The following is a 19,790-nucleotide window of genomic DNA, read 5'->3' as shown; positions in this document are numbered from 1 at the left end:
TGATAGTATGGTTGTAGAATTTATCAAGGTTTTAAATCTACGGCTATAGCTTCCACTATCTCTGACTATAGCCTGCTATGGCCAGTTTTTGGATATAGATAGCTAAATGGCTTAGTCCACTATTTACAACATTGGAATTTATTGTACGTTTGTTTGCATATTTAGTTGACCTTGGTTACAATGGTGTACAGACGTGTTTGGTTTATCTCAATACTTTTTAGAACGATAATGTTATATATGATGAATATTGTTATTTTATTACCGTAGCAACATATAGGCATTCAACTAGTATATATAGAAACATAATTGATTGTCGAAGTCGGAGTCGGATTTGAGATGAGATCTTATGCCCCACGCACGATCCATAATCATTGGGCCTGGAGTTACCACGAGGGCAACAGACCTTGAAATTCAATCGGGTAGAACCATATGATTTTGTTCTAGGCATAAGATCATTCCCTTTTTTTTAACAACCTTGGGCACGTAATTGTGTTTAGCAATCCTATGTTCAAATTTATTTATTTATTTCCGTACCGAACAATTCAACAAAAGACAGTTTGGCCGAGTGGTCTAAGGCGCTAGATTTAGGCTCTGGTCCGAAAGGCGTGGGTTCAAATCCCCAGGTGTCAGTATTTTTTATTTTTTTTCTATATATCATAGTCATAATTTTCTCGTCCTTAGAGAAATGGAAAGCTAACTCTTTTTTAAGACTACTACTAGTTTGTTGAAGACGGATGGACAAGGACACGAGTCAATCAAAGAGGAGCAAGTAATCTTAAGACTACTTAACACGCAAGTACTATAATGCTTTTTTTTCTATCATCTCTCATAGTAGTATAGTAATAGCACGTCCATTAACTGTGGGTGCAGTTTATACTCTCAAAAAGATGCAGCACATAGTTCCAGTCAGACGAAATAAACCGAGCAAGCATGGGCTACAAATTTCGTTTTCCTAAGGAAGCCAAGGCCAAAAAGGAACAACACTTAACAAATTATTGTCATTTACACGCATGCAGCTAGCCGCTTTTGCACATACAGTACAGCATCTACTCTAAAAGCCGCTAGCCATTGCAGCATCCACATTATTTATTGCTTTACCTGTGATAGCATATATGTATATATCTACTGCACTACACATAATCTAATGCAATGCAATGTAATGAATCAATAGGTATCCGCTAATTCACAAATGTTCTCTTCCGCTCTGCAGCTATCAAACTCTGAAGCACCTCTACAAGTGAAACCTCACCACATAGCTCATGGCTCACAATCACCCACACCATCTTACTTTGCCATAAGCTAAACAAAGAATGCTTTGTTATTCTACGCCAAGCCGATTTTGACAAGAATATAGTTATTCTGACATTGCCACTGTCTATTATCCAATTATCCATAAGCAATCGCAATGCAATAGCTGCTTGCTTTTCAGCTTTTGTACACGCAGCTGACGATCAGCTCCCAAGGGGTGGCATCATTCACTGCCGGATCGAACATAGCTCCCAGTTCCCTTCGCCATCAATGAGCTTCAGCTCCAAGGCATGGAAGGGTATCAGAGCAGGCCTCTGTAGACACAAAAAAGTTCAGCCAAATCTGAATCCACTCCTGAGAGCAAGGTGTCAATTTTTGGAGTTTGGACAACCATTTGACAACAGACAACAGTTTGCCATCTTTTTTTTGTCTTTTAAAACATGAACAGAGCAGTTCGCCATCATAAGAAATTTTATGTTATCGTGGGGGGTTATCCTGGCACTTACTTGTGAGGAAGTGATCACGGTTATGCCCATGTTAGTTGCAAGCCTGTACAGATGCTCTTCAACATCAACACTAGTAGCACTGCAAGGATAAATTTTAGGGCGCACAGTAATTGATCAGCAAACAGAAATAAAAATAAATGGAAAAAAACAAAAATAGCATTGTGACAGAATACATACTTGGTGCACTCGTCGAGGATACCAAACTTAGGATGATGGAAAAACAAACGGGCCTGTAATAAAGATGACAGTATTTTCAATGAACTCAACAGCATATAAAATGACAAAACAAATAAAGGTGGCTTAGAAGTTAACACTGACCATCCCAAGCCTCTGTTGTTCTCCTAACGACAGAACATCTTCCCAATTTGGTGTAGAATCCCACCCTTCTCTTTCTAGAAGATACACAAGACGCACATTCTCTAGAATTGTCTTCAGGTGATCATCAAGCAAGACAGAAGCACTAGAATTGTTTCCTATATCATCACAGTTGCCCGTTACCAGAACAAGCAACGAAATAATTTAGTACTTCCCTTTAATTGGCATCCTTCTAGCAAATCATAATACTAGGTTCAAACTTCAAACTTTCAAGACAGATATTTCAAAAAGAAAGTGGACTTACTAGCTTGCTGTAACAAGAGAACTTTCATCTCCGCCTCCTCCCTTGAGAGAGGGTATATGATCTGATCCCGCAGAGTACCCAGGCTGGTATATGGACGCTGAGGGACATGAAACATCCCTTCAGAGGGCTTGATAACTTTCCCAGAGAAGGTGGGCCACAAATCTCTCAGCACTCTAAAAATAGAACTCTTTCCACTACCATTAGGACCTTCAGTAAAGATAAAACAAATCCTGTTAATACAAGCGTACTGCAGAGAAAATAGATGAAGGTTGCCTGCAGGAAGGTTGCATACCAGTCAGAAGAAGGCCTTTCCCTTGTACCACATTGCATGACAGTTTGCTAGCCAATAGCTTCTGTGATGGCGTTACAATGTCCACTTCATGGAATGAAATAATACCTTCTGAGGCTGCATTAATGGCATTGGAAGGCACCATGGTATCTGGGGGAACAGTAATTTAAAAGCATTTTCAGAATCGAAAACTTAACAAAAGGCCATATCCGGCTCAGTGAGAAATTATGAACAGAAAACGTCAACTCAGGCACTCAGCCCAATTATCAAAGTTTTCAACTTTTCCAGGGTGGCAGCCTTTAACTTTTCTGCCAACTCTTAGCGTTAATGCAAACACAACTGTACACAAAACATATTAAGAACACTGCACCATTTTCAGTCCACTGCTACACAGTCTTGCTATTTAACTTGGCATGATGAAATGGTAAAAGAAATGCTATGAGAAATTGAGAATGTTGTTTCATAAATTTCACATTACAAACTCTTGGGAGGTGGCAAGCTTAACCACAACATGCTGAGCAGGATTCTTCATATAAACATGCTGTACAAAAATGCCAGTAGCTTTTGTAGAGCAAGAATTATGAAAGCTGACAGGTCAACAACAACAGGATTAATTACTACCCTAATATATTATGTTTTAGTGTTAGGTTACTATATTAGTGCAACTAAAATGGGACACATAATTTTTTACTAAAAATATTGATACTTCTAATTAGAGAATTTAACATGATTGTTATTGTATATTAAGTCCTAACCAACGGAACTTACTCCTTTGAGCGGCACGTGTAAGCTCCTCAAGCTCAAAGATTCGGTTAATCCCACCAGAGAGTTCAAGGAACTTTTTATGTAACTCAAGAATGTCGCCGAAGGCTATGAAGCTCTGTGACACCACTGAAGCCAAGAACCGTAGAGCATGTGCTAGCTCTCCTGTTACATAAACCAAAGGAACAATATATTTGGAGATATTTAAGACAAAAAAAATCAGAATGGAAGAGTTGTGAAGATAAGTAACCTTGAGTTGAGGTCAAAGCTCTGTCTCCCTTGTGCTCCAAAGCATATAATAGACTAATACCCCATGTCACATTGTGAGGAAGTTGCTTTGTAACAAAATCATCAACAATACCATAAAGCCACTGTTTCCTCAAGAGAATCTTTGAGTGGTTAAGTAACTTCACGAATTTATCCTCAACCATCTGATATATGAGAAGAAGAAAAATGATAAGCAGAAGAGTTAAGTTCATGTCATCTTATAAAATAAGGGTAGCAAAAGCTATTGGAGAAAAAACCTTGATCAGTTAGAATACGTCAACATAACATGTGTGTTAGAACTGCAAATGGAACGGTTTTTAAAACACTTAATGGTATCTGCAAGTGCCATATAGAAGCATCAGAAAATGGAACTGCTGGTTCTCCATCCTATCACTTCCCTATTCCATCTCATGTGCACACAGTGTATATAAATAAGCCTCGTCGATCTGGGATAATGATAACAGTTTTTATCCAGGCTGTTCTAAATCTAACACGTCGCAAATATTGAATCAAGCTCCTACAAGCTACTCTTAAGGTCAATACAATTTAGTCAACTTCGCTAGGAAAGTGCGACAAGGTATGAAAGCAAACTACCTAAGGCACAGCTAGAGAGTGAACACAATAAAGCAGTAAGGAAGCAATATCTGACTTCAAAAGGCTAATTATCCATTGATCAAAGTGAGAATGTAGTTATATGTTCATCAGAGTTTTTTAGTCAAAAGGCTAGCCTTCAACAACCCACTATTTACCGATCATTATACTTCACAATTGAGATTTTCTTTTTTCTCGGACACATAGGAGAGCTGCGTATCATTGTATTGATAGAAGACTTCACAATTGAGATTAAAATAATCAAACCAGAATGTAATTAAGTAATTAACTGACAGTATTAAACACATACTACATTGTATGTGTTTAATTCCATCAGTTAATTACTGGAATATCATTGTACGAACTTGAGCATTATCCATTTAATGCAATGGAACTCACAGCTTTTTCTCTTAAACCACCACCAAAGAAAGCAATTGATTCAGCATGTGTCCGCAGTCTCGAGTGCATGAACCTTGAAAAATACTCATCAGATTAACAGTTTAGATTCTTTTAACTGCACAACAAGTTGGTTCTGTCAAGACACAGCAAGTATGCAGTATTTACCTGAATGTTCCTTCAAGTTCTTGTTCTTGACCTGAGAGATGACCAAAATCAGGGGATACAGCTCTCAGAAAGCCCAAACCCAGTAACATGTAAGCATATAGTATGGCAACTCCTCTTCGTCCAGACAAGAGCTTCATTCTCCATGTAAACCTGGTGAATTCGGTTGGAATTATCACAATGAAATCTAGGGTAACTTGAACCATTTTCATGATTAGCGATAGATACAAGGATAGCTCACCAAAGAATGTCAACTAGTGGTTTTACCATTCCAGTAACTAAGCCAGCAAGATCAGTGGTCAACTTGTCTACATCAAGTGTTAATCTTTGGTCTGCATCAATACTTTTACCTGACATGTTGAATACCTGAAAATACATACCAGGATAACTTGGCTTCAATCAAACCCAGAGTATTACCTCTGTGGGAAAACAGAATATTCTACTCAAAGTCAGATTCCCCTGAACAACATGAGAATGCAGAGCATGGACACATATTTAGGACAAACACTAAATATCATTTGAGAAGGGCGGGCCTGGCGCAATGGTAGAGTCTCTCTGCTTGTGTCCTGGAGATACTAGGTTATGATCAACCTCCTTGCAAAAATAAGCAATGGTAAGGCTGTCTAGAAATTCCCTTCCCCAGAAACCCACCTAGTGATGCCCTTATTTTTTTTTTACTGAAATATAATTTGACCAAAACTTTGTCCAAACCACATTAATGAGATCTAGTTTAACAGAAAATGCTTGTGTTTTTTCTGGATGTTCACTGTGAATATTAGTGGCCAACAACAGAAAGGTAATGTCTGCTCTTAAAAGTATTATTACAGAACTTTCTCAAGGCTTGATACTTCTTGTCCATCTTAACCCTAAAACAGCTGTCATGACAACACTATGGCTAGGCCATTTCCCACCACTTAGCTTTTTCATCTCAAACAAAACTAGGAACAAATAAATGCATTGGAATCAATAGAAAGGACATGGCACTAAGTCCACAGCTCCCAGGTCAAATCTATTCACTTGTTTTTATCACCCCCCCCCCCCCCCCCCCCTCTTCCAAATTTCCAGCCTGGGTCAATACACACAAAGTTGATGCCCACTGGAGTGCTGGAGGTACCCAGCATCTTGTTCTCATCACGCACTTGCAGAGTGGAGCATCCATATCACAACTTCTACAGTAATTTGTTTTTTTTTTCCTTTGAGAAGGTACAGTTTCTAATTTGGATTGCTACTGTTTTATGATTTAAGTAAAAAGAGAAATTTAACTAGCTTAACCGTGTATTTGTCAATATTGGGTACGTTTTAGGCTATGGATCAGCACTAGTTTACCTTGCCATAAGCCCATAATTCAAATTTCAAACAGCCAGCTCTGTGAGGCGTGTCCATACAATTACTTACTAGGCTAGTTTGACCAAATAAGCATGCCTAATTGCCTAAATGTCCAACAAGGCAACAACCTCAGCATTTCATACTGTATGAAACAGTCTCTAACTCTCCACTAGTACAAACTGGGTCATACATAAATGATGCAATCAAATGAATATCAGAATAGCTATAACACCACCTACAAAGTCCCCATACCATAAGTCCATAACTAGAATGTTGAGAAGCAATAATGTGCAACAGATTAATCAGAAAAGAAAATTAAAGCAATAATGTGTTTGTATGTTTTTACTTGAGGATATACCTTGTAGAATGCATTTCTTTTCAAATAATATCGAAGCAAATGATTGGTCATGCGAATCCGCCATCCAAGGGCAAGTTTTGCGGTAAGGGTCCTGTACAGATACATGTTATTTAAGACCCTGAAAGGGTTAAACTTGCATACCCCAAAAGAATTAGTTTAATCCTCCATGAAATAATCTCACTAGAGGAACTTTGGTGATGATGATGATGATGATAGCATAGTATACAAGTCGCTAATGTGAACATTGCATGTGCTTCATTAAACTGAAACATATGGTGATTGCTTATCTCAATTCTCAATATTCTCATTATTGCTGAAACATATGGTGAACATTGCATGTGCTTCATTAAACTGAAACATATGGTGCAACATTATTGCTTGAACACTTACTTGTACCCCAAGCTTATACGGCTTATATATATATATATGAGGTCCCCCCCCCATCTAGGGTGTGTGGTGTTTACCCTAATCATACCTCTCTACATGCACAGTTGGGTATGGGTCAACGGACCAAAGATAGGGCACTCACACTTGGCCAGCTGGCTGAGGGCTCCTCTCCCATGCCATAAGCCAACACTCTGAGGCTGGTTGGAGAAAGTGAGAGAGACTAGGTAACTTCTTTGATATATAGGCAAAGGACTCCTGGAAAGATGGAAACTAAGTAACTAACCACCTATATGCATGCACTAATCAATTAATGAGATGTGCATGCAATTAACACCAAATCCAACTTTCTAATATTAAGACAAGATGAAGCATCCAAACAACTAACAATGTACTGTCCTCATCCATTGCTATGGAAGCTGCTGCAATTTTGCTGCATGGCTGCCCTTGCAGACTATGTCTCTTGGTGCTTGCGGCCACATGCACAACTGACGCCCCATGTGCGCTACAGCTGCTGCAACAAGGCCTATGGTGTCCATGTATAACAATTATACCTAGTGACAAATCTCTTAAATGAAGTCAATCAATGGTTACCTAAGAGACGGTGCCACAAAAGAATTTGCAGCACTTTGTAGAATACTGACACCAATCAGACGAATAAAGGCAGCTTTATCCTGCTCCAAGACAAACTTCACAGTTGTCCCTGACAAGATGAGACATATCATGAGAAATCAATTTGCACCTTTACGAGCAATGAAATATATACAAGGGTGAAAAAGAAGAACCATTCAATGAAGCAATACGATCAGAGATCCATGTACGAGAGAAAACAAGTACAGCAACAGCAAGCAACTGTCCGCCTTGTTTATCAAGTAGTTTAGGAACCTGCGGAGGAAAGGAAATGGGAATAGCATAAGAATTTCAGGGTGGATCAACATCAGGGACAAAGTTCCTAGAGATAATTTTAGAGTCATCATCAGATCTATGTGTATAACCTTTTTTTTTTTAATAATTCCTTAGTTTGTAGTGCATTAGTATACTTGAAAAGGTTATTAACTATCACAGCATGTATAGATGTTTTTGTTCAAACAAAGGAGCAATTTGGTACCGACAAGCAAAGGTATCTGAATTCTAAAGTAATTGCTGAACATGAATTATTAGGAACAGAAGTCTAAAGAGGAACTGTGAAGCGCAAAGGAGAATAGCGTACCAGTATTTTGAGCATTGCAGCTACTCTGGGAGGCAAAGGTCTTGGGTGGCATCGTAGATGTGGAAGGCGAGATGTCTTTACAGCATTTTCTATTTCCACCTTAGGGGAAGATGCTATGACCTCTGTAGAGTAAGAATGGTCCTTGGACCCCAATGAAGCATTGCTCTGGTGAGGAAACAGCCATAAAACAGAAATATGAGATGAGCTGTGCCTCTGAATAATGATGGAACAGAAATTCAGAAGACCAAAATCATATACCTTTGCCCTGCTCATAAAAGCCCTTTGAACAGTCAGTGCATCAGACTTACGATCAGTTTCTGATAGTGAAAAATCAGACTCTTCAGTGGAAAAGGATGAGTCATCCCTGCAAAATTAAGTGTATTACTAAATTTCTAGTGAACTAAAGCACAAACATTTAACAACTTATTTCAAGGGTTTCAACCTTCTATGCTGAACACTCCAACCGCCTTCACCATCCAAGGACAAAACAATATCATGAAATGCAACTAAAGCTGGGCGATGAGATATTGTTATGCAGGACGTGCCCATAGCCCGAACCTTTTTGCAAAAACGTTCTTCCATATCAGTTGTCACGGCACTAGTGCACTCATCAAGGATGGCAAATTTTGGCTTATGGTAGAATAACCTGGCCATTCCCAATCTTTGTTGCTCACCAAGGGACAACTCGTCACCCCAGTTAACTTCCTTATCAAGAGGATAGCGTTCAAGCAAGTATTCCAGGTCAACCTGTGAAAGGAGCATGGTTAGAAATCCAGCAGGTTCATGTGCTTAGAGTTGCAGCTCAAGAAGCTACAATATCAATGCAAATATCAACTTAAAAAGCATTACATTCTTTAGCAGGTCCACCATGCCATCAAAGGTAAGTGGTTCAATCTCCTGATCTTCTGTAAGAGGATAGATTAGTTGTTCACGTAGTGTTCCAACAGCCGTGTATGGTCTTTGAGGGACATAAAAGATCTCCTTATTTAGATCTGAACCAACACCAGGTTTAACAATGTGGCCAGATACCAGTGGCCACAGACCCCCAAGGACCCGGAAAAGAGAGCTTTTTCCGCTACCATTGGGACCTGGAAGATGAATAAATCCATAAAATTGTAAGCATAGTGGGAGATATGCTTTTGGACAGATGTTTTGTGCAAAGATATAGAAATTGAGTTTGAGATCATAATGAGATATACAAAAAGGAATCTAAGATCATCCAAGAACATCTTAACACTATCCTTCAAGCATGCATCAAGACGTGAACAGACTTCCATCTCACATCATAACCTACATCGCTACTTCATTAATCATTATAACACAACTCAAATAGCTGTAAAATTTACAAATGGTCTACAACATACAGAATAGAAATGCACATCAGGCTAAGAATAAATAGTCACACATGTAGTGTATTAGGGGTATCTCTATTAGGTGGATTAGGATTGTATCTGTACCCTACCATATCTGTAGGAGAGGCTCCTTGCCCTAGTCATGTACCCATATATTCAGCCCTAAGGCTCGGGATAATACATCCAACCATTATACACAATCTTTCTACATGGTATCACGAGTTTAGGTTTTGAGATCCTAGCCTACACCTTCCGCTGCCTCTCGCCACACCCCTCTCCTCCGTGCACCGCCTCTCATTACCGACTGCACGCCTCCTAGCACGCCCCTGGGGAGATCACCCATGTCGATCTCTGCTAGGGGCAGCGCCCTCTTCGATTTCCGCGGTAGCTCTTGTTAAGTCCGCGCCATATCGCGTCAAGCAGCAGCAGATTGAAGCGTACCTCACCATCCACCATGGAAGCCGTCGACGTCCTGCGCTATCGTGATGGCAGCCGCGGTCTCCCTATGGTGACTGCGCTCTACCCCATCCTGCCACGATGGCAGTAGGAGGCCTTTATGCGGAGCGTCCGCCCTGTCACCGGTGCATTGCATGGCGGCTCCTAACCTCCACCCTGTCCCCTCCGCCACCCCGTCGGGCTATGGCTCACCCTCCTCGCCGAATCCCCAAGTTGCGTGGGGGCCTCTGCTGCCGACCCCATCATCCTGCTGCCACAGGCGAGCTCCTCGTCGCCCGCCCCAGCAGGATGCCGGGATCCACCGTCGCTCTCGGCGGGGAGCCCCCACCCTGGTAGGATCCGCCCTACCCTCCACATTGCCGTCCGTCGAGCCACCTCGACCCCTCTGTTCCTCTCTCCCATGGCTCTCTCCCATGGTTGGTGACCGTGAGAGGAGGAAAGAGATAAGAGGATGAGGGGCTATGCTACGCGCACCCAGAGGTACTGCACGTTCTTCTTTTGCCCAATCAAAGATCGCTACGCGCACCCAGAGGTACTGCACGTTCTTCTTTTGCCCAATCAAAGATCGAGATTGCGTTGCCCGCCGCCCGTTGATCTCGCCGCTTCAACCGCACGTCAATCTTCGCTGCCTCATTGTCGCCTCCCCCCATCGAGACGCCTCCACCGACTTCGCCCATCATTGCCTCACCTCGTGCACACTTGGTCTGATCTGTCGACGTGTGTGATCCACCCGGCTCTCGTGACGTCCGTCCTCGTCGTGCGCGCCTACTCCCCGAGCATGGAGGGGTTGCTGCTGCATCGCCACTTCGGGCACTAGCAGCGCCACCCATGCTCTCCTTCGCCATTGCATTGTCACCGCCGCCGACCATGTCGTCGACTACATGTTGCTGCACCCTGCACGCATGGTCTCCATCAAGCTGCTCGAGGTCTACGATGTCTTCTTCGAGCACCGCCGCCACTACCTACGAATCATTTGGCTCTTTGCTGAATCATCCGCTCCTTGCTTCGTCAAGCACACCTCGTCGCCAATGTCGCTACCCCCCCCCTCGACTACTTCGTCTACTCTAACAAGCAGGCTGCATTGGCACCTTCTACCCCATCGGTCTTCTGCATCTACGACTGTCGTGGAGGCCTCCTCTGCTAGTCCCGCAAACAATAGTGTGTCAGGTTGTGCACTCTCCCTTGCACATCCACCGGTGTGTGCCTTCGTCCCCGATGCGTTCACCGAGCCTGGCAAACCCGGCGCACACCTCGCCATGGCGGCCTTGACTGCATCATTGGCATCGATCTTCTCCCTCTACGACTGCCTCGACACGTCACCGTCTTCGCCTATGGCGCCTGTCTTTTGCGCCACCATCTTTGGCGCCCCCCTCGTGCGCCTGCGGCTTCATATGCGGCTACCACGACTTCAGCATCCTCGACTACTACGTCGACCACGGCTATCCTACGCATGACATCTTCAACTATGTCTTATTCACCCTCACGCTCAGTCTACCTCGACATTGGCACAAAGGGCTACTGTCTGCTTGAGCCACATTGTGGGTTTCCACTCCAGCCACAGCATCTCTGACGCACTAACCGTTGTGATTGCAGGGAGATGTCAGCTCGCCAACTTCTCTGCAGTCTTACTGTCTGCGATTCTCCCGCTGTGAGTTGGGAGGGGGATGTTAGAGTATATATTAGAAATATCTCTATACTAGGTAGATTATGATTGTATCAGTATCCTACCATATCTGTAGGAGAGGCTCTTACCCTCCAAGTCATGTACCCAAATATTCAGCCCCAAGGCTCAGGCTAATACATCCATCCATTATACGCAATCTATTTTTCTACAACACACACATGCGTGTGTGTTTGTGTAGGTGAGGGTGGGGGTGGGGGGGTGGGGGGTACACTTCAAATAAATTTGATTTTCATCACAAGTCTAAATTCACAATAGCAAATGCTTTATAGAAGATTACCAGTTATCAAAAGATTCGAACCAGTTTCTACCCGGAGAGTCAAATCATCAACCAAGATATTACCTGCAGGTGTGACTACCTGCAATAACTTCAAATTAGAAACTTGGAGATATATAGCACATAAAAGTGAATATGATACTCCAACTAGCATGTTATTACCTTAACATCAGAAAATTCTATATGGTTTGCTTCGCTGGTATAATTTCCAGGAGAAGAATTGTAAGTTAAAGATTTATCACGAACCCCAGATAGCTCACGTGAAACATCCAATAACTCACGAATCCGGTCTGCATAGCCACTGTGAAAATACATTGAAAGTCCATAGGCATCACAATCATGATCGTGCAAAGTTTCATACTCAAAAGCAGCAGATGAGCAGAAATGCATCTGAAACACAAAAGAGGCACAGGAAGGACCCAACCAAAGTTTTTCTTACAGAAATCAAAATTACTGCACATTTTCCATGCAAGGCAACATTCTCCAGCTGTGTTATGCATAAAGTGCGGTTGCTACCAAAATAATTATAATTTTTATGGACACCAGTGCAAAACTTTTATGGCTCTGCCAGTTCTCATCTACTAGAATACAGAAAAACACCTAACACAAAATGCAATAGGTCAAATCAAATAGAAAATAATGTGATAAGCTGCACAATTTATAAGTAGTTCTGAAATTTCCAAAACACAGGTCGGTAACATATCAGGAAGGATGTTAATAATTTCCAGTTGTGCTCCATTAAAGTATTACAGTACTACACAAAAAGATATAATGTCTTCACCTTGGAACAATATTAATATTAAACCATTAAATAACAAAAGAAATATATGGATCATAGCACTAAAATGGTTTCTTGAAATAAAGTCATTGCCATCCTGCATTTGTCCAAAATAATGGAACGGGAAAACGTCACTATAATCAAATGCAAAGGCACAAAATAAAAGCAGACTTAATTGGATGGCATGCAACACCATCAGTAACTTTTGAAGCAAAGTGTCATATTCCATTTTTCAGACCTATAAGGTATTACAAATTTGTATAATAGATGGAAAACTGTACCTCAGGATATTTAAACGTCTGGAGCTGATAGAAAGGATCCCAAGGGACTGAAACAGTGATATGATCACACTTGTGTGATATCGAAGATTGCTCAACATGTCAGCCCTTCCAAGGGTAGATGAATCAGGTCTAAGGTTGCCAGAGAAGAATGGTTCAATAATAAGGACAACTGCCACAGTGGCACCAAAATACTTCAGAAAGAAATCTTGAATCATGCCGAACCACCAGTTTTCATGACGCACAAGATTCAGATGCCCAACAAGAGCCTCAAACTTCTGCATGATATGAGATGCTTCTCTATTCTCACCACCATAAAATGCTACACTCTCAGCATGTGTTCTTAATCGCGAATGAAGTTGGCGATAGTCTCCTTCAAGTTGTTGTTCCGTGGATTTCAGCTTTCCAAAAGAAGGAGAGAATTTCCTGATTACCCCACCAGCAACTAGTACATATGCCTGAAAACATTCAAAAATTCAGTGGTATCACTTTCTAAGTAGTGGGTAGGGGAAGAAACTGGCTATCATTACAAAAGCACTAAGGTCATAACTTTGTAGAGGCTATTTATAGGCTAATGCGTCTTACATAAGTAAATGAAGCATCATTACCAAAGTATTGTATCAAGAACTTACCATAATCCAGAACACATATTTTGGACTGGCATACGAACAGAGACGCCAGGTATATATTAGCCCTTCTGCAACCGCAGCCAGATCATCCTGTACAAGCTCACTTAGTTCAGAAGAGAACTTTGGGATATCACTAGCAATCCTTTGCTCCGGGTTTGATATTCGATGATCCACATGTGACATTTTGTAGTAAACCATATTCTGGACATATAGCAAACAAAGAGCATTAAAATGTCTTGTTAAATTTTATTTCAAAAAGAGATGTGTTAAATTAATGACAAAATAGACACTAGCCTGTTTACTAAAAGTGCATGCCCGAGTTCAAGCAACTGCATTCTCATAATAAGACATGAAAGAAAAGGAAAAAACATTGCTGCTAAAACCAAAACCAAATATAAAGTTCACAGCCTTACTGTGTATGACTGTAAGTTCTCGAATTATTGCATCCTTGCTTGAATTTTAAGGAGAAAATAATTCAAGAAGTTGCAGCACATCATACTCCAAAAATAATTAGTGCTGGCATAAATTAAATACAAACGGACGAATTCAACTATTATAAAAAAAATGGAAACACTAGAAAGGGTGGTAGAAAAAAAGTTGCTGGTAAACCTAATACTATAGTTGACCATCATCGAAATGAAATTCATCTTGAAGCTGTAGGAGAATACTCAAATGATGAAACATAGCCCCCCATCCTTTATATTATATGGAATTTCTCTTTTTTATATAGAACAGCTACAGTGTTTTATTGCGTGATATTTGCTGCACTGATCACTACTTTTATAAACGGTCCCTATAATCTATGACATAATGCCAACAGAAATTAGTCCATTGATAAATAAGAACTTAGAAAATACTCTTTCTCGGAATTCAAATTTAACAATAGTCTTCATGGTATTTTGAGGAAAGAATGCAAGTGAAAAATGTGTGCGCTAGGAAGTAACACAAAATGGAACCAATGCAGAAGCAGAATTGCAGTAGAAGTACCTCAAAGTAATCAGCATGGGTGATATCTGTTAAAATTTTCTTGAAACGCAAACTTAAAGACCCTGTTAAGTATTTTGATGTCTGATATAATGTAGATTGGAGGAAACATAATATAAGGTTTTCTACAATCAAGCGTGTAAATGTTGGGACACGCCGAAGAAATGCTGCTTTAAACAAAAAGCCTTGAACTCTTGCTAATCTATGCCCAACAGCAGTACGTAGCACCTGCAAAAAAAGCATACGGTGCTGTAGATCATTAGTAAATATTCTAATACTGCAACTCCCTAAGATAGTATCACATCACATAGATGCATATATGATATTAAAAAACACAAGTTTCTAGCAATGGTCAGCATAAAATGTTTTAGGCGTTCAAAATCTTGCCAACAAGACATATGAAAAATGCATTAGACATATATTGTTTCTTAACTTTTTACTAAAAAAATGATTCTGGTAACTTCCTTCATTGACATGAGATCAATTAATTGCTTTCCTCATTGAGCAACTAGGGGAGTAAAACAGATTTATTCACTAATGCTTCCTTTATATGCTAGCAGTAATAGGTCAGTAGCAACAATGCAATCACTTGTGGCATGCGAAAAGCCCAAAAATGTATTTTTCTTTTTTCATAAACAAGTATATTAGTCACAGAAAATGACAGAACTTACCGCTGTTAATATCAAGCCTAGAAGGTAGCGCATGCCATTGGGACCAATCTTCTTGAGCAGGATAGCAGTTAAGAAATGCAAAGATTTGAGCCCACTCTTTTTCTGCCTTGTTACAGCCAATCTACCACTTTGACTCAATCCATCCCCATTGGTGGCCAATGCACTGGCTTCACCCGCTCCTGAACGCCTCTTCAGCTGGCTCTGGCTTGACCGGGCATAGGCCAAAGCTCCACCAGCAATCAGCGCACCAGAAACAACCGCGAGAGTCCTCCTAGTTCCACAAGAGAGACGGTGAGCAAACAAGCACTGCATTTTCACAACGCAATTGGAAAGAATGGCAATAAAAAAAGGGGCAAACTTTGTGAGCAATTGGACCAGACCTCCTGGAAGACAGAAGCCCCCGTCCGCGGTCCGTCAGCTGCAGCAGCTGCAGAGACGGCATGTCGCCGCCGCGAGATGGCCACCCCGAGATCTCACGTATGGCAGCAGCGCAGAATTAAGGCGTCCCTCCCGTCGCCACGGAGCATCGCTGCATCCGAAGTGGACACCCAAAAGGAGGTTTTCTCAGGACAGGTCAAGTCAAGCGAGTAGCCATCCGCCGGCAGGAGGACAAGACAGGAGAGAGGAGGAATGGGCGAATTCGGGGGTGAATCAGGCGAGCGGCAGGGCCTGTGGCAGGAGGTGAGAGCAGGCGGTGAATTCAAGGGTTACCTCGATCTCGGCGGAGGGGGCCTGATCGGAGAGATCGCCCGCCGGCGACGAGAGGGGAGTAGTAGATGCCGCGAAGCAGGGGAAAAGAGGGAGTAATAATAATACAGGGAACGGCTGATGAGATTCAAGAGAGGGAAAGGGACTAGTACTGAAGAGAGAGGGCTGACAGCGCGACGAGAGAGAGAATCCTCCATGTGAATCCAAAACCTGCTACAAACAAACTCTGGTACGTCGTGCCAGAAACTTTTACCAAAAGCATCCTGTGGAATTCCGTATTTGAGTTTACGGTTACTCTCCTTTCTTCCTTGGCATTACTATTGCTCCCCCCTTCCAAATTATAAGACATAAATTTGATTAAACATAAAAAATTTTGACTCTCCAAAATTGTTAGGATGTCTTATAATTTGGAACGGAGGGAGTACTACACAAGAAACAATCCAGGAAATGCATGGGTATGGACAAAACTTGTGTTTTTTTTCTTTCCTGAAATAAAACAAGACAAAGATAAATACTTTTCTCCACAAAAAATGCATGAGCTTATATTCCCTACATGTGGCTCCAGAGTCAAATGAAAATCACAGTCCTCATGATCCTAAAAGTCAACCAACAAAGTGCACATAATGTTACTCCCAATACGCCCAACAAAGTGCACAAAGTACAACTTACAATACGCCCAACATAGTGATTGTAGAGAGATCATCTAGATCGGATCTTGCTATGTCTACAACAAGGCTTCACTTCAAAGATTTGTCTTGGAGAACCTCTTAGAGATTTATATTCACATAAATTATTACCTATAAAAAACATTTCACATGAATATTCATGACTTACACGGCAATGAAACATTCCAACCATATATTTATGCAAGTTAGCAACAGAGTATTATGAAATATAGAGGGAGTATACATATCTAAAACAACACTTAAAAAAGAATATTTGGAGGACCGTGATGCAAATGTACCGTGTTAGTTGTTGTGTCAATTTTTTAAGGGTGGATTTCCCTTTCTTGTACTTCGAAGCATTATTCAATGCTGTTGGGCCGTTAAGTTGAGGAGCTTACACGGCAAGCCTTTCCTGCTGAGCTGATGACCCGTCCTTGCAGCTGAATATTTTGCCCTTTGCATGGCGTGTTGGGCACTTTTATATATACGGTTAAGGCCCTGTTTAGTTCCCTTTACATGAAAACGCAAAAACATTTTACGAAGGAATCTTGCCAATTTGAAGTACTAAATGAAGTCTATTTATAAAATTTTTTGTACAGATAGGTTGTAAATCGCGAGATGAATCTAATGATGCTAATTAATCCATGATTAAGCAATAATTAGCCGATGGTTACTGTAGCATCACTGTTGCAAATCATGGATTAGGTAGGTTCATTAGATTCGTCTCGTGATTTACAGCCCATCCATGCAAAAAGTTTTGTAAATAGACTTCATTTAGTACTTCAAATTAGTAAGATTCTTTTGCAAAATGTTGCGTTTTTGCGTTTACGGGGTGGGAACTAAACAGGGCCTAAGTAGTTTCATTTTCCTCCTTCTCTGCAAGCAAGCAAGCTAACTTAACAGTGGAAATTTTCTAGAATGGAGCAGTTTGTTCGTGGCTTGTGGTTAAAAATTTAAACGGAGTTACAAGGCCTCTTATCTGCTCATGTTGCATAATCATGTCGTCACAAGCTTGTAAACGCTGATGGATTATTTATTTTTGGTATATGCTAGAGTTAGGTGATGATGATCCAAAGTGATTATGCTACAGGGGTTAATCTAGTTGTGCTAACTTCAGATTTTATCCACACCCATACACATGCTCATACCACATCCAGCTGATCCTGATGGATGCTTGCGTTGTTCATGGAGGTTGTCATCAGCACATACACAGGTGTATAGCTCGAACCAGCGACCCAAAATTAATGCCTTTATGTCTCTCAGGTGCCAGTGCCAATCGTATGAATCCCAGTACTCATGCTGCTCTCTAGCAGTTTCAACTGTCGAGCTTAAGTTCAGGGGACAGAATAGCACTCGGTCCCCACAACGGCGGAGTTTTTCATCATGTCAAGCTCGCTTCATGCGTTTCTCATGAAAAATGTAAAATTTGTTGATGCATAGGATTGAGTAATCCTAATTAAACGAGGTAATAGATTTTTTAAAAAGAAATTTGGATTTAAAATTAAGGTTGACCCGTTTGCTTCATCACCTATTAACGCTACCATCGATTTTCTTAAAATTTCAAAATTGCAACAAGAGCAAATTTGCCAAATCAAGCAGATACACAAGACAACTAGAGCAATGTTAGCTAAATAAGCCTAGTGTTTGTATCTTACTTTATGCATTAGTGTTACTTTAGACTTGCCTTGGCTTCCAAGTTGAAAGGCATTGGCATCTTTTGCTTTATGCTTTTAGTGGGTGAGCTGCTGCCTATAAAGCACAGCCTCCCCTCCATTTGTAACTAACCCGAACTCGTTTTTGCCTCTCAATTCAATCAAGCAGTCTCTGGTCAAGCTAACCTCCAGCCTTTGGCAAGTGGTTGTGCGTTATCTTGGCAACACTTTCAATGGAGATTTTTTTTTGGGGCGGGGGGCTGAAGCCCCCTTTTTTCGATGAACAATTTTTTTCTGACAAACCTAAATCCGCCCCTAGGGTGTATTGCCCCTGAGATACTGTAATGGTATTATGGTTAGTTGGTAGGAGCAAAAAAGGAACATGGAGTTGGAGCAGACAACACCACCAACTAGTTTCTTTAGTGGTTATATGAAAATATGGATCGGTTTTGCAACAAGAACTGTGAGATCAGCAATGTAAAAAGGTTGTGCTAAAGATTGTTATTAGTGTAGGTCTGCATACAGAGAAAACCTGTGGATCAACCTTTTTATAAGTGAGGTTCTTCTAGGGAGGGATGCATGTACGGAGTCAGATTCTGATTGGTTGGATAACATTTTTTTCGAAACTAAAATTACGAAAGCCAAGATATTGGCTTACCAAAACCAAGGCATTCCAAAATATTAGCAAGAAATTTAGGTATTCATTTGGTTTAGTGCCAAAATATGGTGGTCAGTATTCATTTTGTAAAGTTTAAGAAGTTTCTAGTAACTTGGCATTGTTTTGATCTCAATATCAATCCTACGACATGTAATGGTCTTCCCTTTCATTGTGTCGTCACATCAATCCTAGGACATGTAATGCATCGGAGGGGTCGTTGGCGGATGGACTTGTTCAAAAGCTAGCCGCAACAGCAGATGAAGCTAATTTTAAATGTGCTCGTATGTTGCTACCGACGATAATGTGAACCATTTATTAATCTTATCTATTTAAATATCATCACGGTATAATTAAATTTCACGTGAAAATATCTCATATAAAATCCTTACAAATAAATTTTTGACCTCTACATTTCTTAACACTTCCACATGTGCCTCCCATTCTCCTTAAAAAAAATCTCCTAGCCATCCTTCACTATGCTGGCTATCACGGTCTTGACCTTATAAACAACAAGGGTGTCCATCATATTAGCGTGTGTGCTTGAGTGCTTGTCCCGACACTATGGTTTAATGAGCGAGCTAACTCTTCTTTTGCTCGCCAACCGTTTGCTTGGCGATGATGTCACCGGCTCTCTTACGTGGTTACCTTACGAATGCTGCCATGTCGGTGGCGCGCTCTACTTCATTCTGCTCATGCCCTTTCCCTTCCCCTGTTGCTAATCATCTATCTATAAAAGAAGGTAAGGTTTTAATTCCAAGTTGGATGAGACTACAATCTACATGCGAACTTCTTTCACTCTCAGTTCTATATCTGATGTGAAGTTTAATGACCAAAATCAATAATGAACTAAAGAAACAGTCCTCTCTTTATAAATATATAG

The 19,790-nt window shown here is 41.0% G+C and overlaps 1 protein-coding gene across 2 annotated transcripts; it reads right to left on the bottom strand.

The window, feature by feature from the left end:
• Positions 1-942: 942 nt before the first annotated feature.
• On the bottom strand, positions 943-16,130 carry LOC120697164 (ABC transporter D family member 1-like). Of its 2 annotated transcripts, none has more exons than XM_039980302.1 (26): positions 15,939-16,130; positions 15,608-15,756; positions 15,228-15,498; positions 14,560-14,784; positions 13,576-13,773; positions 12,947-13,401; positions 12,050-12,188; positions 11,891-11,969; positions 8,971-9,209; positions 8,564-8,868; positions 8,380-8,485; positions 8,122-8,286; positions 7,697-7,796; positions 7,506-7,614; positions 6,528-6,618; positions 5,085-5,209; positions 4,847-4,996; positions 4,682-4,754; positions 3,675-3,855; positions 3,431-3,589; positions 2,666-2,812; positions 2,374-2,580; positions 2,073-2,227; positions 1,932-1,984; positions 1,755-1,833; positions 943-1,562 (listed from the first exon to the last, which is right to left on the bottom strand). In XM_039980302.1, the coding sequence occupies exons 2-26, from the start codon at positions 15,667-15,669 to the stop codon at positions 1,476-1,478; spliced, it is 3,960 nt and encodes a 1,319-aa protein (XP_039836236.1). In that variant the 5' UTR covers positions 15,670-15,756; positions 15,939-16,130; the 3' UTR covers positions 943-1,475. The 2 variants fall into 2 exon arrangements, with proteins under 2 accessions (XP_039836236.1, XP_039836235.1); XM_039980301.1 differs by having other exon boundaries at positions 2,073-2,245; positions 15,939-16,100.
• Positions 16,131-19,790: the final 3,660 nt, after the last annotated feature.

Source organism: Panicum virgatum, chromosome 3K (assembly GCF_016808335.1).
Source record: "Panicum virgatum strain AP13 chromosome 3K, P.virgatum_v5, whole genome shotgun sequence".
Classification (NCBI taxonomy): domain Eukaryota; kingdom Viridiplantae; phylum Streptophyta; class Magnoliopsida; order Poales; family Poaceae; genus Panicum; species Panicum virgatum.
Note: the sequence above shows the minus strand (reverse complement) of the source record. Positions and strands in the feature narration are given on the sequence as shown.

Excerpts from the sequence above, each read along its gene's own strand:
- LOC120697164 (XM_039980301.1), bottom strand. The coding sequence starts at position 15,669 with ATGCCGTCTCTGCAGCTGCTGCAGCTGACGGACCGCGGACGGGGGCTT. Across the intron at positions 15,499-15,607 it reads GGGCTTCTGTCTTCCAGGAG|GAGGACTCTCGCGGTTGTTT; the intron begins GTCTGGTCCAAT and ends TTGTGGAACTAG. Across the intron at positions 9,210-11,890 it reads TTCGAATCTTTTGATAACTG|GTCCCAATGGTAGCGGAAAA; the intron begins GTAATCTTCTAT and ends TTCATCTTCCAG.